This window comes from Meles meles, chromosome 9, assembly GCF_922984935.1.
Source record: "Meles meles chromosome 9, mMelMel3.1 paternal haplotype, whole genome shotgun sequence".
Taxonomy (NCBI): domain Eukaryota; kingdom Metazoa; phylum Chordata; class Mammalia; order Carnivora; family Mustelidae; genus Meles; species Meles meles.
Window position 1 is genome coordinate 22,301,707 of NC_060074.1, and position 26,803 is coordinate 22,328,509.

A 26,803-nucleotide genomic window follows, 5' to 3' on the forward strand; every position below is an offset into this window, starting at 1 on the left:
CTCAATGTTTCCTCATCAAGCTTGACTTCTTAGTTTCTGGCCTAGTTTTATTTACTTTCCACTAACAGGCTGCAGAGCCCACTGATTCCAGCCCTGGTTCTATTGGAAAAGCGACTATATCTATAGCCTCCTTGAAAAGAAGGTGTACCATTCTGAGTTACTGAACTCACACCCTGTATTATGTTTATTGATTCAAGAAAATTATTAAGGACTTATCATGTACCCTATATGAATGATTTATTGCTGTATTCTAGTTGTTTATTTACTCTGTTAGTATGCTTTCTTCCATATACTGTGAGCGGATTCAGAAGCCGATTTACACTAATAGTCAAAATAGCCTCAATGCCTAACACAGACTAGGAACATGGACATGGTGAAATTTTCAGTAAAAGGTATATTGGATCAAAGGATGGATGGACAGTTAGGAAAGTATATGAAACCCAAAGAGTAGCTTTATTAATGAGAATCTCAGGGACTCCCCCTAACCAGCCAGCAAGTTATGCTTTACAGGATATGATTTTATCATCCCTGGAATTATATATTATACACATCTTAGCCTATAGATACTGAGGATGAGTCTCAAATTGAAATTGAACCCCCATACAGTAATCTGAATATTATCTCTCATCTAGTACACTTACTCTTCTTATCAGTGATTACTCTTTCTGGAGGCATTGCTTGAAATCTTAATTCTTATGGCAAAAAAAAAAAAAAAAGTCTTCTTAAAGTGAGTAGTTCCAAATGCAGCACACATTTCCCATGTAGTTCTAAAACTTCAAGATTCTATCACTACTATGACAACGACCTCTTAGACATCTTTGTATTTCCTAACGCTTTGGTGGTCTAGCAAACTCAGGCTTTGGCTTTAACCTTGAAGATATAAATTGTTAACTAAGAACACTAAGAAACACAGACACAAGGATAAAGTGCCATCAGGCAGATGGAAAACACGGTTTTGGCCCATCAGGTCAAACACAAATCCCGATTAGTATCCATTTAAGCGGTACACATCACCCACCTGGATTTCTACACTGTGGTGCAAAACGGACACTGGAAGGGAAGGACCACTTTAAATTTTTCAAAAAGCAGTTTTAGAGTAATTATGGCTGAGTAGTATAGAAAATCAAAGTAATAAATAAATGAAATTCTAGAAGTTACAGAGTGGGTGTCTCAAGAAGGGAAGAAGCTACAGGAGGAGAGCCCCAGAAGAGGAAACGCTGCATTCTACCATGCTGCCACCATGGTTAAGTCTTCTTCAGAGCTTAGTGTCCTCCTCTGTAAAATGGGAACAATAATGTCTGTCCTGCCTGCTTTACGAATTTTACAAGTTTGTTTTCCTGTTAAATGTTGAATAAAGGAATGTAAAATACACATATGTGACATGGTATTTTTTTCTAGTTAAAGACAATACAGCTTAATCCTGACTTGTCCAAGTATCACTCACACAGGACCGCACTAACTGCTGCAAATCAAATAAGCGCATGTTTCTTAGCAGAGTAAGAGCTCTCATACAGCTACATATTTCTCTGTGTGCCAAGAGGCTATTTTGCAAATTTGGGATCACATATTTCATTGGAAACCACTGTCAAAAATAATTGGTGTTTTTTTTAAAAAAGATTTTATTTATTTATTTGACAGAAAGAGAGATCACAAGTAGGCAGAGAGGCAGGCAGAGGCTGAGGGGGAAGCAGGCTCCCTGCTGAGCAGAGAGCCTGATGTGGGTCTCGATTCCAGGACCCTGAGACCATGACTTGAGCCGAAGGCAGAGGCTTAACGCACTGAGCCACTCAGCGTCCCCAAAATGATTAGTGTTATTGATGTAAATAAAATAGTGGGATAATCAACAGGTTTCCCTTGAATGAATATTGGTTATTACACCATTCAAAGCCATTGTAAAATAGTCCTTTGAAAATTAAAGATAATGGTATGTTTTTCTTGGTACCACAGTAAATCAAAACAAGACCCCACAGAACTCTCTTCCGCCCCTTAGTCACAGAAAGGTCCATATTCTACATCCAAAGATAAATTCTTCAATGCAACTAAAATAAATTAACTGAGTGACCTAACAGTAGAGATTATGATAAACTAAAATAAAATCTTCATTACTTTTGTTTTCTTTAGATGATGGGGGTTAGAAAGTCAATGAAACACAAACATTAGAAATTCACATCTCTGCCGAGTATGTGAAAATCAAGTTGGCCTTGATTTTTCCTGAATCACTGCTAGTGAACACTTGAACGCATCCAGACAGACTCCTAATAAGATATGTCTCAGAATTCATGCTGGGGCATTGTCAACAGGCCAAGGAGAAGTCCTCAGTGCTGAACGCGTGCTTAGATTGATTTTTTTTTTCTTCCCTGTGATTGTGAATCTTTTCAGGGAAAGCTGCCACATTAAGGGAGGCACGTGGTAATGCAAGAAATGTTTGAACTCTCAGACTCTGGCGGAGAGAGAATTCCTGTGTGTCACCTCTTTAACACATTAAGCATTTTATAGATTTTAAAAGCACACTAAACTTCTTCAAAAAAGATACGTCTCGGAAAGAAAGTAGCTGAGTTACAGAAAAGTACTTAGATTTATGACCCTGAAATAATTTGATAAACGACTTGGGAGTTGGGAAAAATAAAATAGATTGGACTCTCGCACATATTACATACCCTGAGCTTTCTCCCAAGGACTACCAAACACACCAAAAAAGTACTAGACAGATAAGAAAAGTCCCTAGTATTTTTCCCAGTCCCCTTTGTCCTTTATCACACCAGCACAATTATTATTCATCATCTCGAAAGGAAGATATTAAGCCAATGTGCAGCTATGTTTTGACAAAAGAAAATATTAATGCTCGATCTTACAAATATAATCACGAAGGAGAGGAAGACTGCCTTTCTTGCTATACATCTTATGTGGTAAGGCACCCCAGGCTCTCTCAGGAATCTTTACTGTTTTTATTACTTACAAATATATCTAAGAGTTTTAGAAACTGTTTCTAATTCATCTGCATCACCTTTTAGGGTGACAAGCTCCTGAAATATATGAGCAACCAGTTGTGTTAATATCTCACCTCCTCTCGTAATTGTTCCAAATTTACTCATCTGAGTATTAAAAAGATAGCTAGTAAAACCTTAGATTTTACCAAAAACAGTAAGTGAGAAGGGGACATTCTGATCACTCCTAGGACTGATCTCTCAAATCATTATTGAAAGGTAGGTAACCAAAAGCTCAGGCAAGAGCAATTCAAAGTAATATTAGGAATCTGAGAGAACTTCCAGGATTTTCATTCAGCCTGTTACCATACAAAAGTATATTGGATGTCAATTTTCCAGGAGGAGAAGATATTTCCAAGAGAGCTTGACACAAGCCCAGGTTGTGAATTATTTGCTTTGAAATACCTTCATATTCTCCTGCTTATAAATTCTGGCCAAGAGAAAAGCAAAAACAAGTAACAAGCTCATCCTAAGCATATGGTCAGATGAACATTCATAAAATGTTTATCAGCCCACAAATAAAATTTTTAAAAATGCTGGACCATCCTCCTCCAGAAAGGAGGAAAGAAGCACAATAAATAAAGGGTTCTTTGTTTTTATATTAAATTTTCGGGGCCAGCACCATCCATCTTGAGTTTCTAAATACCAGAAGCCCCAAAGGAAGCTTTCACTAATATGCTATTTAAGCCAAGAATACATTCATTTCTGGCATCCATTACTCTTGCATGTTTTCTCACCTTCCCTGCCCAGAATGAATTTACTTTAGACCAATAAAGCTGAGAGCTTCAGGCTCTTCAATTGTATAGCCTGGGAAAGGCTGGGAAAGAACCCATCATAGGTTCACATGGTTTTGGAATTTGGTAAATCTTGAAAAAGAAAGATTTTTATTTTTGTATTCTTTTTCTAAAAGAGGCTTTACCCCTACTTTCAATGATGTAGCTGGCTCCACATAACCTTGATCCACCCAAGCTTTACCCTCACTTTCCTGAGAATGCTTCCGAAGTTTATTTTTTATCAGAAATCTGGCATTCGTGCGGCGCCTGGGTGGCTCAGTCTGTAAAGCATCCAACTCGTGATTTCAGTTCAGGTCACGACTCATGGGTTCCGAGATCAATCCCCAAATGGAGCACAGCATGGAGTCTGCTTGGAAGTCTCTCCCTCTTCCTTACCCCCCACTCTCCACCCCATTCTCATGCATACACACGCACACGTGTGCTCTTTCTTTCCCTTAAATAACTAACTAAACAAAATCTTTTTAAAAAAGAAAAGAAATCTGGCATTCACGAGCAGTCATCTTGTACATCCAGAAGGCTTCCTTGGAATACACTTTCCTAGTAAAGTATCTTCCTTTCATGATTCAACTCAGGCATTAGAGCCCAGGTTACTATGCTATAAGCTTCTAGGTCATAGGTCAAAATTCCTTCAAACTCCTTCTCCTTTTGAGGTTCATACCAGATGATTACTCCACAGGTCCTTATCCTTGTGATTATCTATAGTCTTTGCAGGCACTTTCCAACACCCAGACTGTTTGTTGGTATATTCCAATTACTCCGTGATATGTGACTCATACTTAATCCCTTTCACCATGAATGCCACTGTTTATCTAATTTTCTGAGCTTTCTCTTTGCCTGTGCTTCTACCTCAGTTTACCACATGGCTCTATCGCAACAACTGGAAAAACTCCCAACACAGAATTTTCAAAAGTATCCTTTTTTCTGACCATAGCCTTCTATTCATTCACTTTGGTGATTCCCTTTCTTTGATTCAGTCAGATCTTCTGGTTTTTTTTTTTTGTTTTTTTTTTTTTGTGCTTTTCAGTTAATTGCCCGACATTTTATTTTACCAGCATGAGCTTTGCAGTAAGGTAGATATTGGTTTGAATCCTGTGTACTTACTAGCTCTGTCACAAGCTACTCAACCTCTCTGAGTCTGAGTTTCCTTGGCCTAAAATGGGGGAAAGAACGCCCCTTCTCTTGTTAGCCTTCTTTTTTAAAAAAAAAAAAAAAATACAAATGTATGTAAAGAAAGAACCCGTATAACATTCGGTCCACATTAAGTACACAATTGTCCACAGTCAGGTAGATAATAGATGATAGCTTTCTTTTTATTTTTTATTTTTATTTTTTAAAGATTTTATTTATTTATTTTAGAGAGAGAGAGAGTGAAAGAGAGCACAACAGGAGAGTGAGGGGCAGAAGGAGCAGCAGACTCTCTGCTGAGCACAAGCCTGATGCAGGGCTAGATTCCGGGATTCTGGAATCATGACGTGAGCTGAAGGCAGCGACTTAACTGACTGAGCTACCCAGGTGCCCTGATAGATTTTTTTGTTTGTTTGTTTAAAGAACTTGTACCAATGGTTAATTACTTCACTTACCTTCAATATAACCTTTAGTGCCTTCAGTTTCCATATTATTTTGGTGTAGCTAACTACCAATTCTGAGTTCTTGATATTTCATGTTTTTCTCTCCATTGCTCATCTCTTGGTAAGACTGAACAATCATTCATCCACGTAGAATGGTGCCTCTAAAAAGCCATGTTTTCACCACACATTTCCTTCAGGACTTCGCCAATCTTTTTAAACTCCCTAACACATCTCAGTTCTCTCTCTGACAACCTTGCTCTCTATATAATAAGGAGAGTAAAATCTAAATGGCTCTATGTGGAGTCAGTTTACTCTCAAAATTCAACGAAGTGGAAAATTTGTTATTTGTTATTATGACTGGTCTGAATATCTCTTGGGAGACAACTAACTAACTTTGTGAAAAATTACCAAAAAACTTGGTGAAATGTTTGAAATAGGAGGTAAATCAACCAAGAGCTGAGTGCAAACCTTTCTGATAAGAGAGAGAAGATTATACTATACAACACAAGAAGAAAATTTTAGAGGCCCAGGTTCATCTGAGAGAAAACAGAGCTGAGAAAGGCGAAGAGTAGAGAAAAGGGTAAGTTAGAAGACTTTTCTCTAGATGTGATCCTTTTTCAGTCTTACCCACTGGTTCTGTCTTCAGTCAAACCCACCAAATTCACAAAGTCCTGGCAAGAATTATTTTTGTTGTTAGGAGAAAGAAAGAAGGGGCTAAGTGAAGTCTGAAAGGACTTGCTCCTACTGAAGAGACCACTTTCTCTCTAAGCTCACATTCTGTCTCCTTTCTTTCCTTCACATGGAAGAATTTTTCAAAGAAATTCCCACTTCCTGCCTTTACACTTCAAATAATTGTATTCTGCTCTCCACACTACTGAAACTCCTCTCTAAAAGAATAACAATATTGGGGTGCCTGGGTGGCTCAGTTGGTTAGATGGCCGACTACTGGTTTCAGCTCAGGTCATGATCCTCTCTCAGGGTCCTGGGATCGAGCCCTGCAATAGGCTCCATACTTAGTGGGGAATCTACTTGAGGATTCTCTTTGCCTCTTCCTCTGACCCTCCACCAGCTCATGAGCTCTCACACTCTCTCTCTCTCTCTCAAATAAATCTTAAAATAAAAAAAGAATAACAATATATGATGAATCATGAATAATGGTGGCTTCCAAATGAAGACATAATTTCATTCGATTTAGAGCATTATCTATTTATATTCCAAAATATTAATTGTATGTCCTTATTCTACATCCTCTGTTCTAATACACTAATAATGATGTTAACATCTTCTCAGTTTTCCAATTAGAAAACATGGTCTCACTTTGATTTCTCTATCTCATTCTGTAATATCCAACTGATACCTAAATCCTGTTGATTCTATTCCAAAACCATCACTTACACAAACTAACAAAACAAAACAAAATAAAAGCAGAAACAAAAACAACAAGAACAAAATCACCCACTTGAAACTTTACATGCTATCTCCTTTGCCTCAGCAGATAATCCATCCGTTTTAGCTCACATTTCAAAAGCTGCCAGAATTTCCCACTCAGAGTAAATCTGACCTTGTTACTTTCCCCATTTAAAAACACCAGTTTGTTCAAATGACTCCTTATGCACTCTCTGTCTCTACTCTAACATTTTTCTCATTGCATTTTATTGGCTAGTTACTTATCTATAAATTTTTGAGGACAGGGCTGGATGTGTCCGTAGGAGGTAATCATGAGGGTTAGGATACATAGTAGATAACTCACTCATGTTGGATCAAAGAATAAATGATTGAATGAATAGCTGGTCTTTGCTACTTGCTGGAAATAATCTCGTATTTGGCAGAGATGAGTGAAAATGTCTGTCTGGATTCGTGGAAGCGCTACTCGAAGACTATTCAGATAACCCCTTAAAGATCAACATTAACCTTTATAAGGAATTTGTGGATAAAAAATTTAAAAAGTCAAAATCCTTTACTCATGTACTCATCTCATCTTTAAAGTACTGAGTACTGAACTTAGAACAATAATAAAACAGAAAAAAAAAAAAAGTCAGAAGCGGAGTGAGAGGAGATGCATCACGGTGGTGAAGACCTCAGCCTCTCCAGATGCTGCAGCCAGGCTGCCTGGTTTTTAATTTAAAAAAAAAAATGTATTTATTTTTAAATTCTTTATTTAAATTCAATTTAATTTACACATAATGTATTATTAGTTTCAGAGACAGAATTTACTGATTCACCAAGTGCATATAACACCTAGTGCTCATTACATCAAGTGCCCTCCTTAGTGCCCACCACCCACTTATCCCAGACTCCCACCCACCTCCCTCAGGCTGCCTGGTTTTGTCATTTAATAGTCATGCCTCAGTTTCCTCATGTGCAAAATAGGCAGTAATAATAGTAAATACCTCCTAGAGTCTTCATGAGATTTACTGAACTAATAAATATTAGACAACAGGATACCTGGCACATAATAAGGGGCATCACCTCTTATCATTTATTTATTTTTTTCAATCCTCTCACAGTCTTATAAATATGTGGGATTACTAGGAATAAAAGAATGAATCTATTCATTTCAACCCAGAATATCCAGTCCAATCCAACCACAGCCACCACAGGCACTACCGGCTCTAACTAAAAAGAGACTATACCAGATTCCAAATGAATCTGAATTATGTATGTTTTACATGATCCAATACACTAAGACTTTAAAACATTATTATTTTCTTCCAAGGACAGAAAACAAGCATGGATGTTACTAACCACAGTGTATGATTATTGTTGGAATTAGCTGTGAATTAAACTTCCCATCTCTTTCCCTCTCTGACTTGCAATAGTTTTGTCATCACAGTGGAGAAAACATTTTGCAGTAAGAAGGGCAGCCATCACACCTGGAATTTTCCCCACGGTGTCTACCCATCTCTCCATTAAGCTTTTGCTCACGTGTAACGAGAGGCTAGTCCACAGCCTTTCATTTACAGCGTCTGAGTGAAAACTACAGAGCACAAACCGGCCTTGCTTTAGAACACTGGGGTCTGTCAGAATTCTCAACGGGGAAAGGGAACTCTTCATCTGGGCAGGTGAGCGAAGGAAGGGGCTGAAACACAAGACGCTTGTGATGAGGGTACGTTCAATGGCAGGAAGTGCACAAAGGGAAGCTGATGAGCAGGCCCGCCCCCCACCATCCACAACCATCTCCTCCATCCGTTTCCCGGAGTAATCAAAGGATATTCTGAACCTCTCAAAATGCCATCAGTCTTTATTGAGAATGAAATAGAACATCTCTCTCTCAAGCCTTTGCAGGAGCAATCATCGTAACAGGCTGGCCTGAACAGGGAGCTCTGGCAGACAAAGACGGATTTGTCAAAATAAATAAATAAATAAATACAGATATACATAAATTAAGTAACCTCCACAAAATATGAATAGAAAGTTGATGATAATCTCCCAATTCTATTGTATGAAGGGTAAAAGAAACTCACAATTGAGCTCTCCAGGTCTAGTACAGTAAAGAATAGGCTTCTTGATGAGATGTTTCGAATAATGTAGAGCAGAGCTAGGAATCTTGTGGTAATAATACTAAAAAATAACCATCTAAATGATTTAGATAAAACATTCATTAACATTCCAAAGCTAAGTATCATCTCTAGTTGCCCCTCCCTCCTCTTTGTTTCTTTCCTAGCTCTGATTTTCTTCTTTAGTACATTTGAACAAAGAAGGAAAAATGCCTCTTCTGATTGTTCACAAAGGTTTCTTACGCCAGCTGACAATTGCTCAAGTGTAAAATAATTTCATAAAGATCACTGAAATGTTCTTCGACGCCAGACTCTCCTTAAACAAACAGCATTTCCCTGGTCCCTGGTGTCTCGGTGTTCTGGGAACCCCTTTGCCAGTATCCAACTCCTGTACTGATAAAAAGCTACAAACAGTGATACAAGTCCTCTCAGGAAAAATCATTACTTAATAGATAGGTCACTCTGGAGTCTGAAGACCTGATGCCAGTTTGGTTCTTGAGTAACGAAGCTCTTAACTGAGTCACCAACTCATTTTACTAGGTCAGGAATTTTGTTTACTCCAAAATGGAGATTCTGGTGTGAAAATAAAATGCTACATATGTCCACTTTGTAAACTTCAAAGCCTTTTCAGCTATCACTTCTTTTTGAGAATGTTTCAAGAATGGAAATGACTCCCTGATTTTATAATTATATTGTTTATAGTGGACTTTGAGTCCCCAGAAGATTCAAGGAGGAGTGAGGGGACTTTTTGAAACATTATTTTGTAAGCTAGAGTAAAAAAGTTTTCAAAAAATTGTTCCATATATATATATATGTATATATATGACAGAAACTAGAAATCTGTACCATTTTTTTAACAATCTTCCTTTGAATAATTATTGGGCTTATAACATAATTTAATTATTATTTATTGGATATGTTGATGTCATGTGTTCTTTCCCCATAGAGTGTAGACCAGAGAGATCTGGGTTCAAATCTCACTTTCAATCATTCAAGCTGGAAGTCTTAACAAAAAGACACTGCATCTTCACCTCAAGTTTCTATCCTCATAAAATGTGAGCAGTAGTATTCTCTACCTACCTTTGTTGTGAAGATTAAGGATACAAGTGTAAAGAGCTCAGAGTAGAACCTGACACACAAATATGTGTTCAATAAATGGTAGCTATATTTAGGTCTGCGTGGGAAAATTTTGAAACATTTGTGAAACTTGTAAAAATCATTTTATTTTCAAGCCCGTTATTACTAAGTTTCCATGCAAACATTGTTCTCCCTGTTTCTTTTTCTTTTTCTTTTTCTTTTTTAAATTCTTTTAATTTGTTCTTGGCTCTGTCAGTTCCATTCAACCCTCCTTAAACCATTAACTCTTGATTATGGGGAGTCTCACAGAAGAATAAACAGAAGAGGCAAAACAGCAGCAGGGTCTCTGGCTTCTCAATGCACTCCCAGCAGGAGCCTTTTAAATCAATTGATGCTAACTCTCATTAGACTTGAAGTCAAAATGAAGATTTCCATGGTTTTGACCAGTAAAAAACCAGACAGAGCCAACAGAGGACTGAATGTTAGACTTAGACTTGAGAGATTAGAACATGGCTTCCCGCGGCTCCCTTGAAAGTAAAGAATGCTGAGTTATAGGTTTTATCTGTTTCAGTATTGGTTTATACATCTTTAAAATGAAAGAGTTTATGCTAGAAGGGCTGTAAGACCCTTTCCACTCTGATACTCCATGAGTTTATAATTACTTATGCATCCATCTCATACTACAACGGGACATGTGAGTGTTGCAAATTACTATATTTATTTGATCTATTTACATGGGTCAAGGACAAACTACACTGGTTATATTTCAACTAGGGAAAATCTTGTTGAAACAAGTGTCCAGAGAAGGAGATAAGTTAGGAGAAGGGAAGGAAAGGGCAGTGGTAAATGATAGGGAAGAAGATTATTTTGTTGGTATGATAAGGAGAGCTCCTGTCTCTGTGTATGTGGGAGCACAGACTTTAATGGACACGAAATAATGTATCCCTATGTAAGTATGTATGTACCGCCAACCTCTTTTCCTTCATCAAGGTTGGAGCTGGGAAGTTCTAAATATCTTGCTGCTACTTTAGCCTGTGGCAGGAGTGGAGAAATCACTCAGATTTACTAGGACATAGGAAATATTCCGCTTTAATCAAATCTGTAAGCACACATTTGTAGGCATTGGTACTGAGTTTTACACACATGTAGTACTAGGCTTTGTTTATAGATTGGAAAGAAAGAGAATAATACTAAGATTTATTATAAGAAAAAATGTTGAAGGGTATACAATCATTCACTAACAAAAAAGGCAGATTCTCTAAAGAATAAAGAAACAGCAGTAGAGGAAATCATAATGTGCTACAACAAAGAGGTTCTTCCCAAAGTCCAAATCTACTAGAAGTGATTTCTATGATCCCTGAGGCTAGAATTAGAGAAGGGGGTCTAAAAATGTTTACTTGAGAAATTAAAAGATACTTTGATTTTGTTTGTAATTTCTAATATAATTTAAATGAAGAATCTAGAGCAGGTACTATAAAGGGTTTTGCATAATGTTTAACAGGATGTCATGACCTAAATTCATTGAAAACCCACAGGAAGTCAGTGAGAAATGAAAGAATGATAGCAATGGGGAGAAGAAAAAGAGAAGAAAAGTTTACAAAAATAGTGTAATAAAATAATATATCCAGATTTTAAGGAAGTCACTGGTAGAGAAAACATTGTGCGAAAAGGTCACCTGATATTTTACTGTATAAAAACTATCATTTGAGAGGGTGAGGAATATTCTCAAATTAGTGGTAAATCAGAGATCTTAGAACCATTTTTTTTTTTAAAGATTTTATTTATTTATTTGACACAGAGAGATCATAAGTAGGCAGAGAGGCAGACAGAGAGAGTGAGAGGGAAGCAGGCTCCCTGCTGAGCAGAGAGCCCGATGCGGGACTCGATCCCAGGACTCTGAGATCATGACCCGAGCTGAAAGCAGCAGCTTAAACCACTGAGCCACCCAGGCGCCCCCTTAGAACCATTTTTAATATCCCTGTCATTGCTAAGAATTTAGAAGAATAAGCAAAGGCAATTCGACATTATATTCTCATTTAGTAAAAAATATTTCTCAAGTTAAGTAAAGAGACAAATATGTAATGCTTTAGGAAAGATACCTCTTTGTTAAAATAAATTAACTACCTACTCACACCTCCAAACTAAAACAGAAAGCCCCAACATGATCTGTATTTTGAAAGAGATCAACAGTGGGAAAATGCTTAGAGCTCTGGGCAATTTTGTGTGTGTGAGCTAGGGGGTAGTAAAAAATAAATTTCAGAGACTGGTCAACTGGAATGACCAATGGAATTTCCCAGGATTGATGTTCAAAAATCCTTCAACCATTGTTGACAATAGGATTATATATCATATAAAGAGAGATCTTATATAACATATATCATTCAGATTTATCTCATTGATGAAAATGACAGGTATAATCTAAATCGATGAAAACAAAAGAAATGAAAAGAATTAGGGCTCAAATATTCAGTAATATTGTCTTTTATTGCGTACAATGTAAACACTATATTTAGAAATAAAGCCCATTTAAAGAAATGCAGATGTCTGTTAGGGAGACATCTTACTAATTTCTGTAAAGTTATGAGGGCCTGAATTATAATCATGACAAAAGAAAGAGAAAAGAGACATTTGAGAGCCGTTTTGAGGAAGGAAGGATTTTGTTTTGAATTAGATGATTTTAATGAGAAGCAAGAGATTTCAAAATCATATCTCAAGCCTTCATAACAATGATAAATAGGAAATTTGGGAGGAAGCCCACCCCACCTCCTCTGATAACCTAAAAGAGTTCTCAACATATATAGAATGGAAATATTACAAAAACACAGATTTTTAAAAGTATTCTCAAAAAGACATCTCCTTGCCCTTGTTCATGTGGGTTTTGTTTGTTTGTTTGTTTGGTTGGTTGGTTGGTTTTATTGTTTAGCTTTTCTTCTGACCCATTTCAGACCTGCACTACCAAAACTCCTGTTACAAGCTGCACCCTCATTCACTAATAATGATACAGCTCAAATACAGCTCATTCTGTAGACACTTAAGCTGATTTGTTTTCCTTTGCCTTTTTCCTATAATACCAGGCATATTGTTTGCAAAAAGTCATCTCCTCAACTAGAATATAAATTCTTTTCAGCCGGGACTTTGATTTGCTACTCTGTACCCTCATTGTCCAACACAGTGCCTAGCCCCTGTATTAATTCATTTATTCCTTCACCATAATAAGTTGAACAATTTAAAAATTACTATGTAGATGGAGAAAACTTTGAAACAAAAAGTATCTAGTGATATGAAATGTCATAGTAGGAAGAGCTCCTTGTTTAGGCTTAATAGACTAAAAAAACAAAAAATAAAAAATAAAAAATCCCAAGCATCACATCAAGGATATCATGCAGGAATCCTTGACGTATTTTGGAAGAAATGTAAAACCAATATCCTGAGACTACAATCATTTATCATCAGGAAGCAGCTGTTGTTAGAATTGATATTGATCCTTGGTAAATTGCTACCAGAGTAACCTTGTTATATCATCACGAAATTCTCCCACTACATCATTTAGCTATGAGATGCTTCCTTCACTTATGTCCTTAAGTTTTTCTCTTCTGTATTAAATCACATAAGAACAGAAGTATGTAGAGGTAACCCAAAATGTTTTTGGCCATTTTCCAGTTAAATACTCTCTAGAAGATATATAAATGTATAAAATGTAATAACTAGTTCAAAAAAGTCATTCGATAATAAGGTAATTTTTAAAATTATAAGGAACTTACCAGGATCTAGTTCAATTTTCTCATCACCGATGTGAAGAAACTGAATTTGGTTAAATGATATGATTAAGGCTGTAATGCCAAAGAGTTTGTTCTAGAATGTGAGACTCCAGACATACAACTTACTTTCTTTTATCCAATTACCATTAAATGTATGAAAAGTATTAGTTTCATACATAGTAAGACGTTTAATAGCAACTTGAGGAACTTCCCCCAGCCCACTGTTACTTTAGGTATGGCCTCCATGTGAGATTGTGGAAAGCTGGGCTCAATTTCTAGCTTTGCTTCTTATTATTTGTGTTATCTAAACTCTCCATATTCAATTTTCTTAACTTTTAAAGTGAGACAAATATTAATATCTACCCCATAGGACTCAGTGAAATAAAAGTGAAATAGTTAATTTAAAACACTTAGCATAGTACCTTGATCATAGAAAGCACTCAATAAGTTTTAGCTGATATTACTATTATTCATTTCATTATTTCAAAAAATAAGAAATCATGGCTACGATTTTTTGAGCAGCAAAGACAAACACATTTGAAAATTCTATTTTAAAATGTCATTATTAAAAATGACATCACTGTTCCTACATTATCTATTTGCTTGAATTTGTTCAAGTTTATATACATCATTAGGAAGAACATTTAGCACACTATCATAAATCCTATAGAGAAGACCAAAGCATTCTTGTATTTCTATTTAATTTTGTGTGGTGAATTGGTAAAAATCTTAAAAGGAATTACCATGTGCGTGGTAACCTTCCCAGGATACTTTTATCAAAGTTACAAAATTTAATCTGAGGGAAATGTGATAGTAGCACAAAATAAAATAAAATATATGAAACCCCATTTTATGAGCAGCCAAATATTCAGTCTATAATTAATTATTTAGAAACTGGTCTCATTTTTGAGATACTAAGATCCTTTATTTTTCTTCGTCCTTTATTTATTCTGCCTACATTTCCTATTTTTCAACTCATTTATAAAAACTATTCCAGGAAAGAAAGGACAAAAAAGAAGGAAAAAAACAGATCTGTTTATATAGTTATTCTTAGAGGATGTAAAAGAAGTGGAAAAAAGTTTAAATTGCAAGGAGAGATCCATTGTGGGTCGCCTGCTACACCAATGGGCAGCAGATATAATTCCTTTGTCTTCACCTGGTCTGGAATTAACTAAGAATTAGCTGATACGTTTTTGCAGTAAAACACTGCATCTCTAAAACTATTTATCACCAATGACTGAATGATCCTGCAACAATTGAAACCTTGTCTACAAAAATGCACTGAAGCTTTTAAATTAAATAAAAATTTCCAATATCATTAAAGCTAATGGATCTTAAGCCACATCAAATTATTAGCTATTTTTATTAATTGCTGCTGCATTTGGTGTACAACTCACTATGCCAAAGAAATACAAATCTGGGTAATTAAAAAAAAAGAGAGACAAAATTTTTTTAACAGATATCTATATAGAAATTCAAAAACATTGCAAGCATTTAATTGAAAGTATCAGCCATTATGTACTTAAATAAATATATCAAGAGAGAAAGAAGGCAGCAATGGAACCTAAAACCTATTGCAAACTGAATACACAAATGGACAGAGGCCAGATCATACATATAAATAGAAGTCTAACTCCCAGCTATGGCAACTTGACTAGGAAATCATATCTACAATCAACAGCCTAGGAAGCCAACCCACTCTAAATCAGACTTGCAGGAAGTCAGATTGTTACCTCCAGCAGCAATCCATGAAGCTAAACAATAACATCTATAATAATTGAACCAAAGCAGTCAACACTTGATTAACTAAAGTTTCATTAAATTGTGTGTCACCACTTTCAATTTAGGAGAAACCAGAGAAAGACAAATATGCACCTCTAACTAATCACATTGAATGCCTCACTTCTAATTACCCCCCTTACAGCTTCCGTACACCAAAAGCCTGGAACCAAGGCATACTTGAAGCCCTCCTTTTTCTCCACTATAAAGCTTTCCCACTGTTTTGCCTGCCTTTGAGTCTCTGCACATTACAAGTGTCAGTGGCTAACTCCCTTGCTATATAGCAAGCTCTGAATAAAGAGCCTTTGTATTTCTGTTTTGGTGGGTCTTCATTTATCTGCACACTACTAAGCATCTGCTACATATCCATCAATGCAGAACACACTTCGATATCCTAAAAAGTTTATCTTCACAGTATTTGGAGATAATTTTTTTTACCCCATTTCACAGATGTGCAGAACTGAAGTTTGTAGAAGTTTGACAGTTTCTCATGCTTTCGCATTCACATCATGCTAGAGTAATAGTTTTTGGTATATTATTGTGATAAGGTATTTAAGATAAAATTAAAAGGGTACTAACACTAACAACAATAATAACATAACAACTATAAATTAGTTGGTTCTCTTTTTTTTTGGCATTATTTGCATTTGTATCTATTAATCTGCTGGATAAATGTCAACATTGTATTTTTAATTGACTCATTGCTTTAAATTTATAACGAATCAAGATACATACAGAATGTGAAATAACCAGAAGCACCATAGAAGAAATGACTTCCATATCTTATTTGCTGTAAAAGCACATCAGCAGAAATAATTTGCTTGTCTAGTAGTAACTAAAGGAACAGGGTTTTTGTTTGTTTGTTTGTTTGGTTGGTTTTGTTTTGTTTTTATAGATAATGTGTAGAAAACCTTATAAGAGGAGCACCTGGATGGCTCACTCCATTAAGCATCTGCCTTAGTTCAGGTCAGGATCTCTAGGTCTGGGATCAAGCCCCAGGTCCGGCTCCCTGCTCAGTAGAGAACCAGCTTCTCCCTCTCCCACTGCCCCGCCCCAACTTGCGTTCACACACAGGCTTGCGTGGTCTATCTCAAATAAATGAATAAAATCTTAAAAAAAAAAAAAAGAAAGAAAACCTTATAAAAAATGTAGTTATTTACTATATTGACAAGGAAATAACTAAAAATGAAATTTGAGTGATTCTGGAAAAGAATAAGTAGTTGCCTGGCACTTTTTAAAAGGCAATTATTTAACAATCACAAAAGTCAACTACCATTGTATTTATTTACAAATGAAGAAAGAAGTTGGGAAGACATTTAAGAACATTACCTAAAACTTATCATTTAGTTAGCAAAATAGTCTATATTCAAAAACTGAAATAATTTTTGGTTTCAAGGTTCAAAAGATATGCTCAAGAAACATTTGATTAAAATTCACTCTAAGATATTCCCTTACCACATAGGTTGGCACAGAACCTAAAGATGAAGTAATTTGTTTTCTAACTATAAAATAATATAACTTAGCTTTATACAGGGAAAACAGCATTTGCACAAATTAGAAATTACCATAGAAGCTACATAAAACTAGATTTTTTTTAAAGAACAGGAAAATACAGGTGATTAATATTGCCTTCTAATATCTGAAAATAAAATGGTATTTAAGAACAATTCCCTTAACAAAGACCTGAAAAACTAAAAAGATATCTACGGATAACATTGTTTAAATAATAATGTGGAATAAGAAATGATGACTAAAGACCAAATAATTTCTCAGGTGGCTTGTACTTTGTCTCACTAATTTCATTTAGTTAATTCAAACCTTTATTAAGAATTCCTTGCATTGAGCCTAAATTAAAATGAACAGAGTTGGAACCTGAGAAGCCTTATAAAAGAAAAAGGTCAAGTTGCTGGCCTTTATAGCATTTCATATTAAGGAAGGAAAACTACTTTTGGAGATGTCTCTCTTCTTTTTGTTGTTTGTTGTTTTTTTTTTTTATTTGTGAGAGTGAGAGAGAAAGAGAGCCCACCAACAAGCAGGGGGAGAAGCAGGCTCCCTGCTAAGCAAGGAGCCCAATGTGGGACTTGATCCCAGGACCCTGGGATGGTAACCTGAGCTGAAGGCCGACATTTAACCAATGGAGCCACCCAGGTGCCCCTGAAATGTCTCTGTTTTAATAAAAGTAATTAATATGTCATATAAAGTTTTAAATACCAGAGTTAAAGTTGGCCACTTTGCTAAGCATAAAATGGGGGAAAAACTTATTCCTTTATACACCTAAAAGACTTGTTCCTTCCTATAAACAGTACTGATGTTCAATGACTATCAACTGATTTAATATTTAAACCTTTTAGTTATCTTCTCCCCATTGGGATGGAATGGCATATTTTTCATAGGAAAGAAAAACTGAGTTGTTTTGTTTTGTTGTCTCTTTCTACATCAGCCCTTCTGAATGGGGCAAATGAACAAAAGGTATGGAGTAGGTTGGGGAATGCATTTCATAAGAAAATCACCTGGAGGATTTTCCAAGCAACAGGTACCTCAAACAGTGAGGTAGATGTCAAGAAAAACATTGTATCATGAAGATAACATGTTCCAGTAACTTTGAAGCAATAGTATACGCAGTAGAGACAGACTGCCTGCATTAGAATCCTACCATTCCCTGGCGAACTGTACGACACCAGTCAAATACCTTAACTGTGACAAGTTTTCTTCATTTGTCAGACGGAGAGGATAATAGAACCCAAAGAAATTGTTGTAAGGATTCAGAGACTTAGTATACATGTGTTTGTACAGAGTAAGCACCAGGTGAGTGTTGCTTTATTATTGCTATGAATCTGAAACAAAGCAAACAACTTCATTTTGGAAAATAAGCAGCAGGTGGAAAGTTTTCTCATGCTTATGGGCAAGATGAATAGTTCATTTCACTGGCTGTGATAATGTCCTTAAATGTAGGAGCATGGACGCTTCTTGAAGGTGGAGTTTTGTGAAAATTCTTCGAACCTCAAGTAACTGATAATGTCTCACATGCAGACGTACTCAATTCACATTGAGTGAATAATGAATGAATTTTTTAAAATAACTGAACATATGGATTGAAAATTTTCAGAAAAAGAATGGTATTCATATAGAGTGGGCTAAATATTTGGTATTAAATGCAAATTCTTTTCAGAAGTTTCCTTTGAAACTTCAATCTACCTCTTAGAAATGATTCAGCAGTCTTCCCAAAGTGATTGTTAAAGTCCAAAGTATTGAAGTTTTCTGTATATACTTCAAGTTGACAGAGAATACTTAGTCTCTTAAGGGAAAGAGAGTTGTACTCGTATAACCTCTTGACTATAGTCATACCATCTTTTTAAGAGAGCCTACCTCATTAAGAATTTTCATTTATTTATAAACGCATAGAACGAGGCCCTATAGCTCAGGGGTTAGAGCACTGGTCTTGTATAAACACATAGATTTATTAGTTTGAATGGGTTGATTTTTTGTTAATTGAATTGGTAGATTCTTTAAAACTACGGTTTAACTAACATAAGACAAAGAAAACATTTCTCATCTTGAAATCCTAAAGATATTTCAGAGTACTTATCATATTACCCATGCTTATGCTGCAAAATTAACTAGACATGGTCTATCTTTCATTGATAGAGTACGTTTTTAATCTAGGAATCCTGTTGAAATGAGCTGCATAATTATTTTGTAATTCTAGGGCTTACAATATATTTGTATGATTTTATTTTTTATTATTTATTTATTTGTTATTTTTTAAAAGACTTTATTTATTTATTTGACAGAGAGAGGGAACACAAGCAGGGGGGTGTGGGAGAGGGAGAAACAGGTTCCTCGATGAGCAGGGGACCTAATGCAGGACTTGATCCCAGGGGATCATGACCTGAGTCAAAGGCAGACACTTAACAACTGAGCCACCCAGGGGCCCCTGCATGATTTCATTTCTCAGAAACAATATGGGAAGTGGTAGATGATTATTTCTTACCCTATTTGAGTCAATTCTCGCTCTGGAAGTGTAGATGGGAGGTGGGATGTTGAAAGCCTGAGGGACCAGATACTCCTCAGCATCCATCATGTCTTCCAAATCCTCTTCATCCAAGAGATTCTGAAAGAACTTGCTGTCGTTTGGACTGGGAAGCTTCATGCGATCATCACCCTAAAAGTTTGCCCAGCAGACAAACAAAAGATAATTCTTCCTTTCTTCTGAAACACGAGGACTTTGCAGCAAATTTATGGAATATCAAAACAAGTGGTTGAAAATCCATGCACTCGTTTAAAAACATAATTCTTTAACACAAGTACCAGTCATGAAGAAGCCTGTAACACACTTAGATGTGACAGGGTAGGATAAATACATATAACAGATTGTGATAAATGCCATCAGAGATGAGTAAAGCAGGATGCTGTGGCATCATCCAGAGAGAGGCATCATCTCTTTCAGATCTGAGAATAATGGTAGGCTTCATTGCCAGGATGTTTGAGCTGTGACTTTAAGAATAAATAATAAAGGGCAATTGACTCATCAACCTTTACTTTATTGAGTTGATTTGACATCGGAGCTTTCTCAGGACACACAGACTCCATGATTTGTCCTATAACATAACACTGTTAACGTGCTAGCTTTCAAAATCACAGCACAAGGGGCAAATAATATAAATGAAGGTGGGAGAGACACCAAAATCCTACTCTTTTTTCCTTCACTATTTCTTAAATATGATTTTTTTCATTTTTTCAAAATTATGGATATTTTTGTAAACAAGTTGTTTTTGTGCAAATTAATTTGGGAAAAAGATAACTGAAAACTATTCTAAAACCTGGCTTTTATCTTCACGTCAGACTATTATAGGAGGATAAATGCTACCTTGTTTTCCTGAGGAAAATTAATTCCTGAGGAAAAAGTAACTCAGGGTCTATTTGGTTATGATTTAGGTAAAAATAATCATAGGTAAATATACTACAATTTTTAAATTGTATCTAATCCATTTTTTCTACTGTTTAATATAAAATGTTCTCTTATATTAAAATATTAAAATATTTTAATATATAATATATATTAAATATATATAATATATATATTATATAATATATAATATAATATAAAAATTAAAATATTCAAATGTACATCAATTCACTTGAATCTGAGTTATTGCTAGGATACTGCATATCTTCCCAAACAAGACACATTAATAAACATTTTTTAGGAAATTAAATGTCAGTATATTGAAACTTTTCATTCACTGTCTTCAACCATGGACAAGATTCAAACAAAAATCCATCTTTCTTTTATTCTGAAAAGGGAAGATGATAATAATGGACATGATTTAATGCATGTTAATAAAAAGCAGAGTGCTCGAAGACTTGTCTGGGAATAAGGACTTTTTATGTATATGGATAATCATAATCATCTGCCTGTTTGGTACTGGGGGCCCTTGAATGCCAAGGGAAGATTCTTAGAAGTAGTTGTGACATCAAGTGAAAGGTTCTTGTCCGTAAGTCTTTTCACATGATATTCTGCTTAGTTAATCGACTTATGAGTAGGGATTTCCACAGTTCTAAAGACCAGATCTGTACCAACCTGAATAACTAGGTATCTTTGAGGGTCTCGAGCCATCCTCGAAAATTCGGCAGCCAGTTCCTTAAATTTAGGTCTACTGTCAGCATCAATCATCCAACCTAGAAATTGACACACAACACAAAAGTCACTTTATCCATAATTATAAAGAAGTAGGATGTAAATTTTATGAAAACATAGGCTAGGTTTGAAAAATGTTGTTTTAATGACAATGATCTAAAAAAAACACACACACACACAAAGAAAGCTAAGGAAAGAAACAATCCAATAGGTGAGCTTCTATCTCAATCAGTTTGTTGATATTCAGAAGTAAATGAAATATATGATAGAATAACAGAAATTTTTAAGGGCACCTGGGTGGCTCAGTGGGTTAAAGCCTCTGCCTTTTGGTTCAGGTCATGATCCCAAGGTCCTGGAAGGCAGCTATGCTCACCACTATACCACCAACGCTGCACAGATCCCAGGGTTCTGGGATCGAGCCCCGCATTGAGCTCTCTGCTCAGCAGGGAGCCTGCTTCCCTCTCTCTCTCTCTGCCTTCCTCTCTGCCTATTTGAGATCTCTGTCTGTCAAATAAATAAAATCTTTTAAAAAGAAAAAAGAATAACAAATTTTTATTTTGTTGATCTAATTTAAAATTAATTTTTCTTCTTAGAAAATATAACCTAAGCTAACTATGGGAACTTACAGAAGCTCTGATTTCTTTTTTATTTCCTTAAGTATGGAGAGAATGTCTTTTTTTTTTAACTTTTTTTTGATGGTAATAGAAGAGGTGATTGGGATATAATTTATTATTTCATGTCAGGAGCGACATGGAGCTTTGGTTACAATGCAGTACACCAGCACATAGGGGGAGAAGGGAAATGAAAACAACTTTCTCATGCTACTTTTTTTCCTGGTGGGGAAAAAACAGTGCAAAATGATTGGTAATGTTTGTTCAGCAATAGCCATTAGCTTATCTAAGTACTAGCCTTTGCAGCATAAAAATACTATCAGCAATTTTCAAGGTATGTGTTATTATTTAGCTGGGAGTCTAGATAAAGTGGGTCTTATCTCCCCAGGCTCTGTTTAGCTGATGAGATCACAAGAATAAAAGCACCAAGCTTTTCCTTACTTTCTTGCCAAATGACTCTCTTCCTAGGTAATTAAAACTCATAAAAGCAAGGTAAAACTCTCTATTAGGCAAAATATTTTCCTGATTTTTCATTGTTTCATCAGAGCAGCTAAATGAAGTATGTAAATCACTTCTGATGCTAGTTATGAGATCAAATCATATAATGCATCATGTTCTTTAAAGTTCCTTCCATAGATGACTACTGAATGATGTTTGATCCAATAAAGCTGTAAGGTTTATTTCCTTTTTCCGGAAGTTCAATTTTTATTCTTGTTCTGGGAAGTCTTTGGGAGTCATTTCATGTATCATTAATATCAGCTGAATTTTTTCTCTCTTAACAAAGCTCAACTATTTACATCCACTTAGGGAAAAAAAAAATGCTGTTGATACCAAGATGCTAATGAGGAAATAGGTGTTTCTGGAACTACTGGAATCAAAAAAGGTTAACTTCGCTGGGAGGTATCAGTTTCTTTCTAACTAAATATTGAGTAAATAGAACTATGCTTAGAGAAAAGGGCATGCTGACCTGAACTGGAAAGCACATTTTTATTTCTTCCCTCACTGACAGAATGTATCACACATGTCATGAATATAAATCTGAGCAGACCTAGGTCCAAAGTCTCGTATTAATAAGATGCTTATTCACCTTCACCAGTTTGTTTCTTTGCTAACCCTGTGTAAATCAAAAGGGGAAAACTCCAGATTACACAAGAAAGATTGCTGAATGTTAATCTCACTTAAATTAAGTAGGAAACTCCAGAGACTTCCCTAATTCTATTTAAATTAAGAGCCTAGGCTGCCAAAACACATTTATAATACATATGTGTCTGGGGCATAGAAAGAAGAAAGAAAAGTAAGAGCGTCTGATGTAAACAAATGATCAAATTAAAAAAAAAAAGCAAATATTCGTAATCTTTTGATTTCACTGTAGAAATTCATGTCTTCTCACTTCCCATTCTGCCCTAATTTCCTGTTGACTAAAACTGGTAAACCTATTTCCATTTAATTCATCTTTTTTAACTATCAGTTTCAAGCTTTCTTTCTTTATATTTAGATCATTTGTTTAGACCCTTATTTTCCTATAAAGATTACTAACATTATTGTGACTAATTACATCTCTATGTGAAAGACAATTTGATTGTCATGGAAATGTTACGAATCAAAGTGAAATGAATCAGAAGAGTAAGAGTCATATAATTTCAACTTTATAACGTGGAAGCATGCATACTGATGCATATTGCTTCCTATTAACAACAAGCCAAAAACACAGGTGTTCACACGATTTTTCATAATTACTTTTGAGTTTTCACATTTTCCAATATATAAAAACATTAGGCAGGTAGATTAATCCATACTATTATTTTGCTAAGTGTGATGATGGCGATGATAAAATTATTTTGCAATCTTACATTTGACCATGACCATGTAAACGTCAATAGTGCAAATCGGAGGCTGGGGCAAACGTTCTCCTTTCTCTAATAAATCTGGGATTTCTCGGGTTGGAATTCCATCATACGGTTTTCCTCCAAAGGTCATCAGTTCCCATATAGTGACTCCTAAATTAGAGATCAAATATTTACATAAGCATATTAACAACATAATTTGAAGAAACCAGCAGTAGGCCAGTGACAAAAGAAAACTCCCTGGAAGGCAATAAAACATAGTCTAAAGAGGGGTGCCGGGGTGGCACAGCTGGTTAAGTGTCCAGATTCTTGGTTTTGGCTCAGGTGGTCATCTCAGGACCGTGAGATGGAGCCCCACCTCAGACTGTACTCAGCGCCTGGTCTGCTTAAGACTCTCTTCATCTACCCCCCCCAAACTCTAAAGTACATAAATAAATCTTAAAAAAAAAAGTAGTCTAAAGAAAGGCTCTTCAGATTTCTATATCCATTAGGAAAAGCCCAGTGACAAAAATCTTTGTGGGAAATTCAATTGTCTTACGATTGTCTTGAAATTTTTAATGAGTAGCAGAGACAATTCAGAGCGGATGTCAGAATACAGAGTCTGTTCCCCATTTCTACTTTTAAGTAATATTAATGTTTGCTGGTCCAAGTTAATTTTCACTACACAGCAATAGAGCCTCTCAAACAATTTATTATATATATATGTGTGCTCAGTATCAAGTAATTATGAATGCAGATAAAATCTGATGTTGACTAATTTTGAGATTAACACTTTGCGATTTCAAGTCCTATAGGCTAAGCTGGGATGCCAGAATGATTACCTTATGTTATGATAAATCATCCTGGCTCTCTTTTTGACTCACACAAAGAGAACAGATGGAATAAAACACATTCCTATCTTTAATACCTGTGAGAGCCTGAGGGATCCAAATATAACATAATACCTGTGAAATAGGTATCACAAAATTGAAGGGAATCAATAGTAGTTGATTCCTTAGGTAAGAAATCACTTTCTTGAACCACTAGAACAGTGATTCCCTCTGTAAAAGCAAATACCCTAAACACCAGCCTGCAAATAGCGAATTCTGATAATCATAACGATTCTGGTTTGAACAATAGTATATACGCTATAGGACTCTTTATGATCTCATAAATATACAATTAAAAAGTTACCATTTCTTAAGAATAAGGATTTTAAGTTCATACATAGCAATCTGTGCATAAGATTCTTACCGAGTGAATTTTGATGGGTTCATATAATACACAACATATGTTTTAATTAGGACTATGCTTTCTTTCCTACTGGAATGAATTATTTATTCAAACTGAGGTCTTTTTTAGCTTATAACAGTTATTACTGGCTGATAATAAAAATACAAATCTTAAGATATAAAAGTACATGTGAACTTCAAATTATCCTTTATCATATCATTAACAATTAACTGATTTTTCTTGTTAATATTTTCATTTACGATTCTTAGGTATAATACAAAAATGTAACTAGTAACACAATTTAACTGTTTGATCTTGATTAAATCTTACTTAATTTTGCATATTGAAGAATGGCTCTGTAGAACCAGTAATTAAGATTGAGTGTCCATGAGGCATGCTGGAACAAGTTAAGAAGAGGATGGCTGTCCATTTCTATTCATTCAGTCAATATAAATACATATTTATAGAATATGTATTTAATGAGGGCATTTTGTTAACTTATGTATGCAGTTATAAAAGAAAATATGCTTTCACCTCTCTATCAGAACTTCTAAAAAAAAAGAACTTCTAATATAAAATATTGCGGGGCGCCTGGGTGGCTCAGCGGGTTAAAGCCTCTGCCTTCAGCTCAGGTCATGATCCCAGGGTCCTGGGATCGAGCCCCGCATCGGGCTCTCTGCTTGGCTGGGAGCCTGCTTCCTCCTCTCTCTCTCTGCCTGCCTCTCTGCCTACTTGTAATCTCTATCTGTCAAATAGATAAATCTTTAAAAAAAAAAAAAAAATAATATAAAATATTGCAAAGCAATTACAAATCAAAATAATAGAAACTATAATAAAGAGAATATAAACTATAATAAATATAAAAACAAAGGAAGGAACATCAAAACCCCCACCTCTGCCAATAATAATCCAATTATATCTTTGCAGGAGTGACCACAAGATAGGGTTAAACAGAGACGGACATAGAAGGACAGTCCCAGGAAAACTGAATCAGAAACATCCTCAAAACTTGCAATCCTATCATTTGAACATAAACCACAGCCAATGCATATTTATTTTTATAAAATTAATTTTTATATTAATTTTATAAAAATAAATACACATCTGGTGGCAATTTTCCACAAAGGTGCAGTGTAAACAACATTATTTTTCTCTCTGCCTTATATGCCTTTTGCAATCAACTATGATATATCATAAAAATCTTAAAATGCCTTTTGGATATGGGTTGATGACCTGGGCTATGTTTCAAAGCAGAGTACTAATCTATTTATCTATCTATCTATCTATCTATGTACTTATTTTAGAGGTCGTTTAAAATTGCTTGCAGCAGATTGCCACATTTAATTGAAGGAAACAGTCATAGAAAAAAAAAGGAAAAGAAAAGTGATATATATGTCACATATTAAAATATAAATGTCAAATATTAAAATATAAAATCTAATTTGTTTCATGTAATATATATACTAGATTTGAGTTCTGTGTAGTCTTCATAGTTCAACAACTTAAATTTTTCAATAGTTTCCCTATACTTGTCTAAATCTCAAGCACAGCACACTTTCTACTTCAAAGCTTATTTAAAAAAATTTTTTTTTGTTTTCTCAGTGTTCCAGAATTCATTGTTTATGTACTACACCCAGTGCTCCATGCAGTATGTGTGCAGAATACACGGAACCTTTGCAGAAATTTTAAACAGACAGCATATGTGTGTGGAGGGAAAAAACACTTTACGGAAATGTCTTAACTTTTTTTTTAAAGATAATTTGTGCTTCTCTGGATAAGAGGTATAATTTTTTAGTGATTAAATGGATTAAGTCTTTTTTCTAAAAATAAAGAACAAAGATAAAGCTAGACTTAAATTTGAGTAAACTTAATTGTACCATACTTTCAAGTCACACCACCACCTTTTGCTTAAAGGGCATCATGCTTCCAATTTGTAAGAAATACTGGTTCTTTGCCACATATTTAAACTTAGAAAGGGTGTTGATTCATTCTTACTACTACCCAGATGGACTTCAGTTGCAAATAGCCAGATAGATCTAAT

General features: G+C 35.3%; 1 protein-coding gene across 4 annotated transcripts in view; it reads right to left on the minus strand.

The window, feature by feature from the left end:
* ERBB4 (erb-b2 receptor tyrosine kinase 4) overlaps window positions 1–26,803 on the minus strand; it is a 1,171,522-nt gene that overhangs the window by 19,014 nt on the left and 1,125,705 nt on the right. For all 4 annotated transcript variants that reach the window (XM_046019457.1, XM_046019455.1, XM_046019456.1 and 1 more), the window contains exons 23-25: window positions 23,557–23,703; window positions 21,039–21,136; window positions 19,449–19,619 (exon numbers count right to left, since the gene is read on the minus strand). In XM_046019457.1, the coding sequence (XP_045875413.1) occupies window positions 19,449–19,619; window positions 21,039–21,136; window positions 23,557–23,703 (416 nt within the window). The remainder of the gene's footprint in view (window positions 1–19,448; window positions 19,620–21,038; window positions 21,137–23,556; window positions 23,704–26,803) is intronic.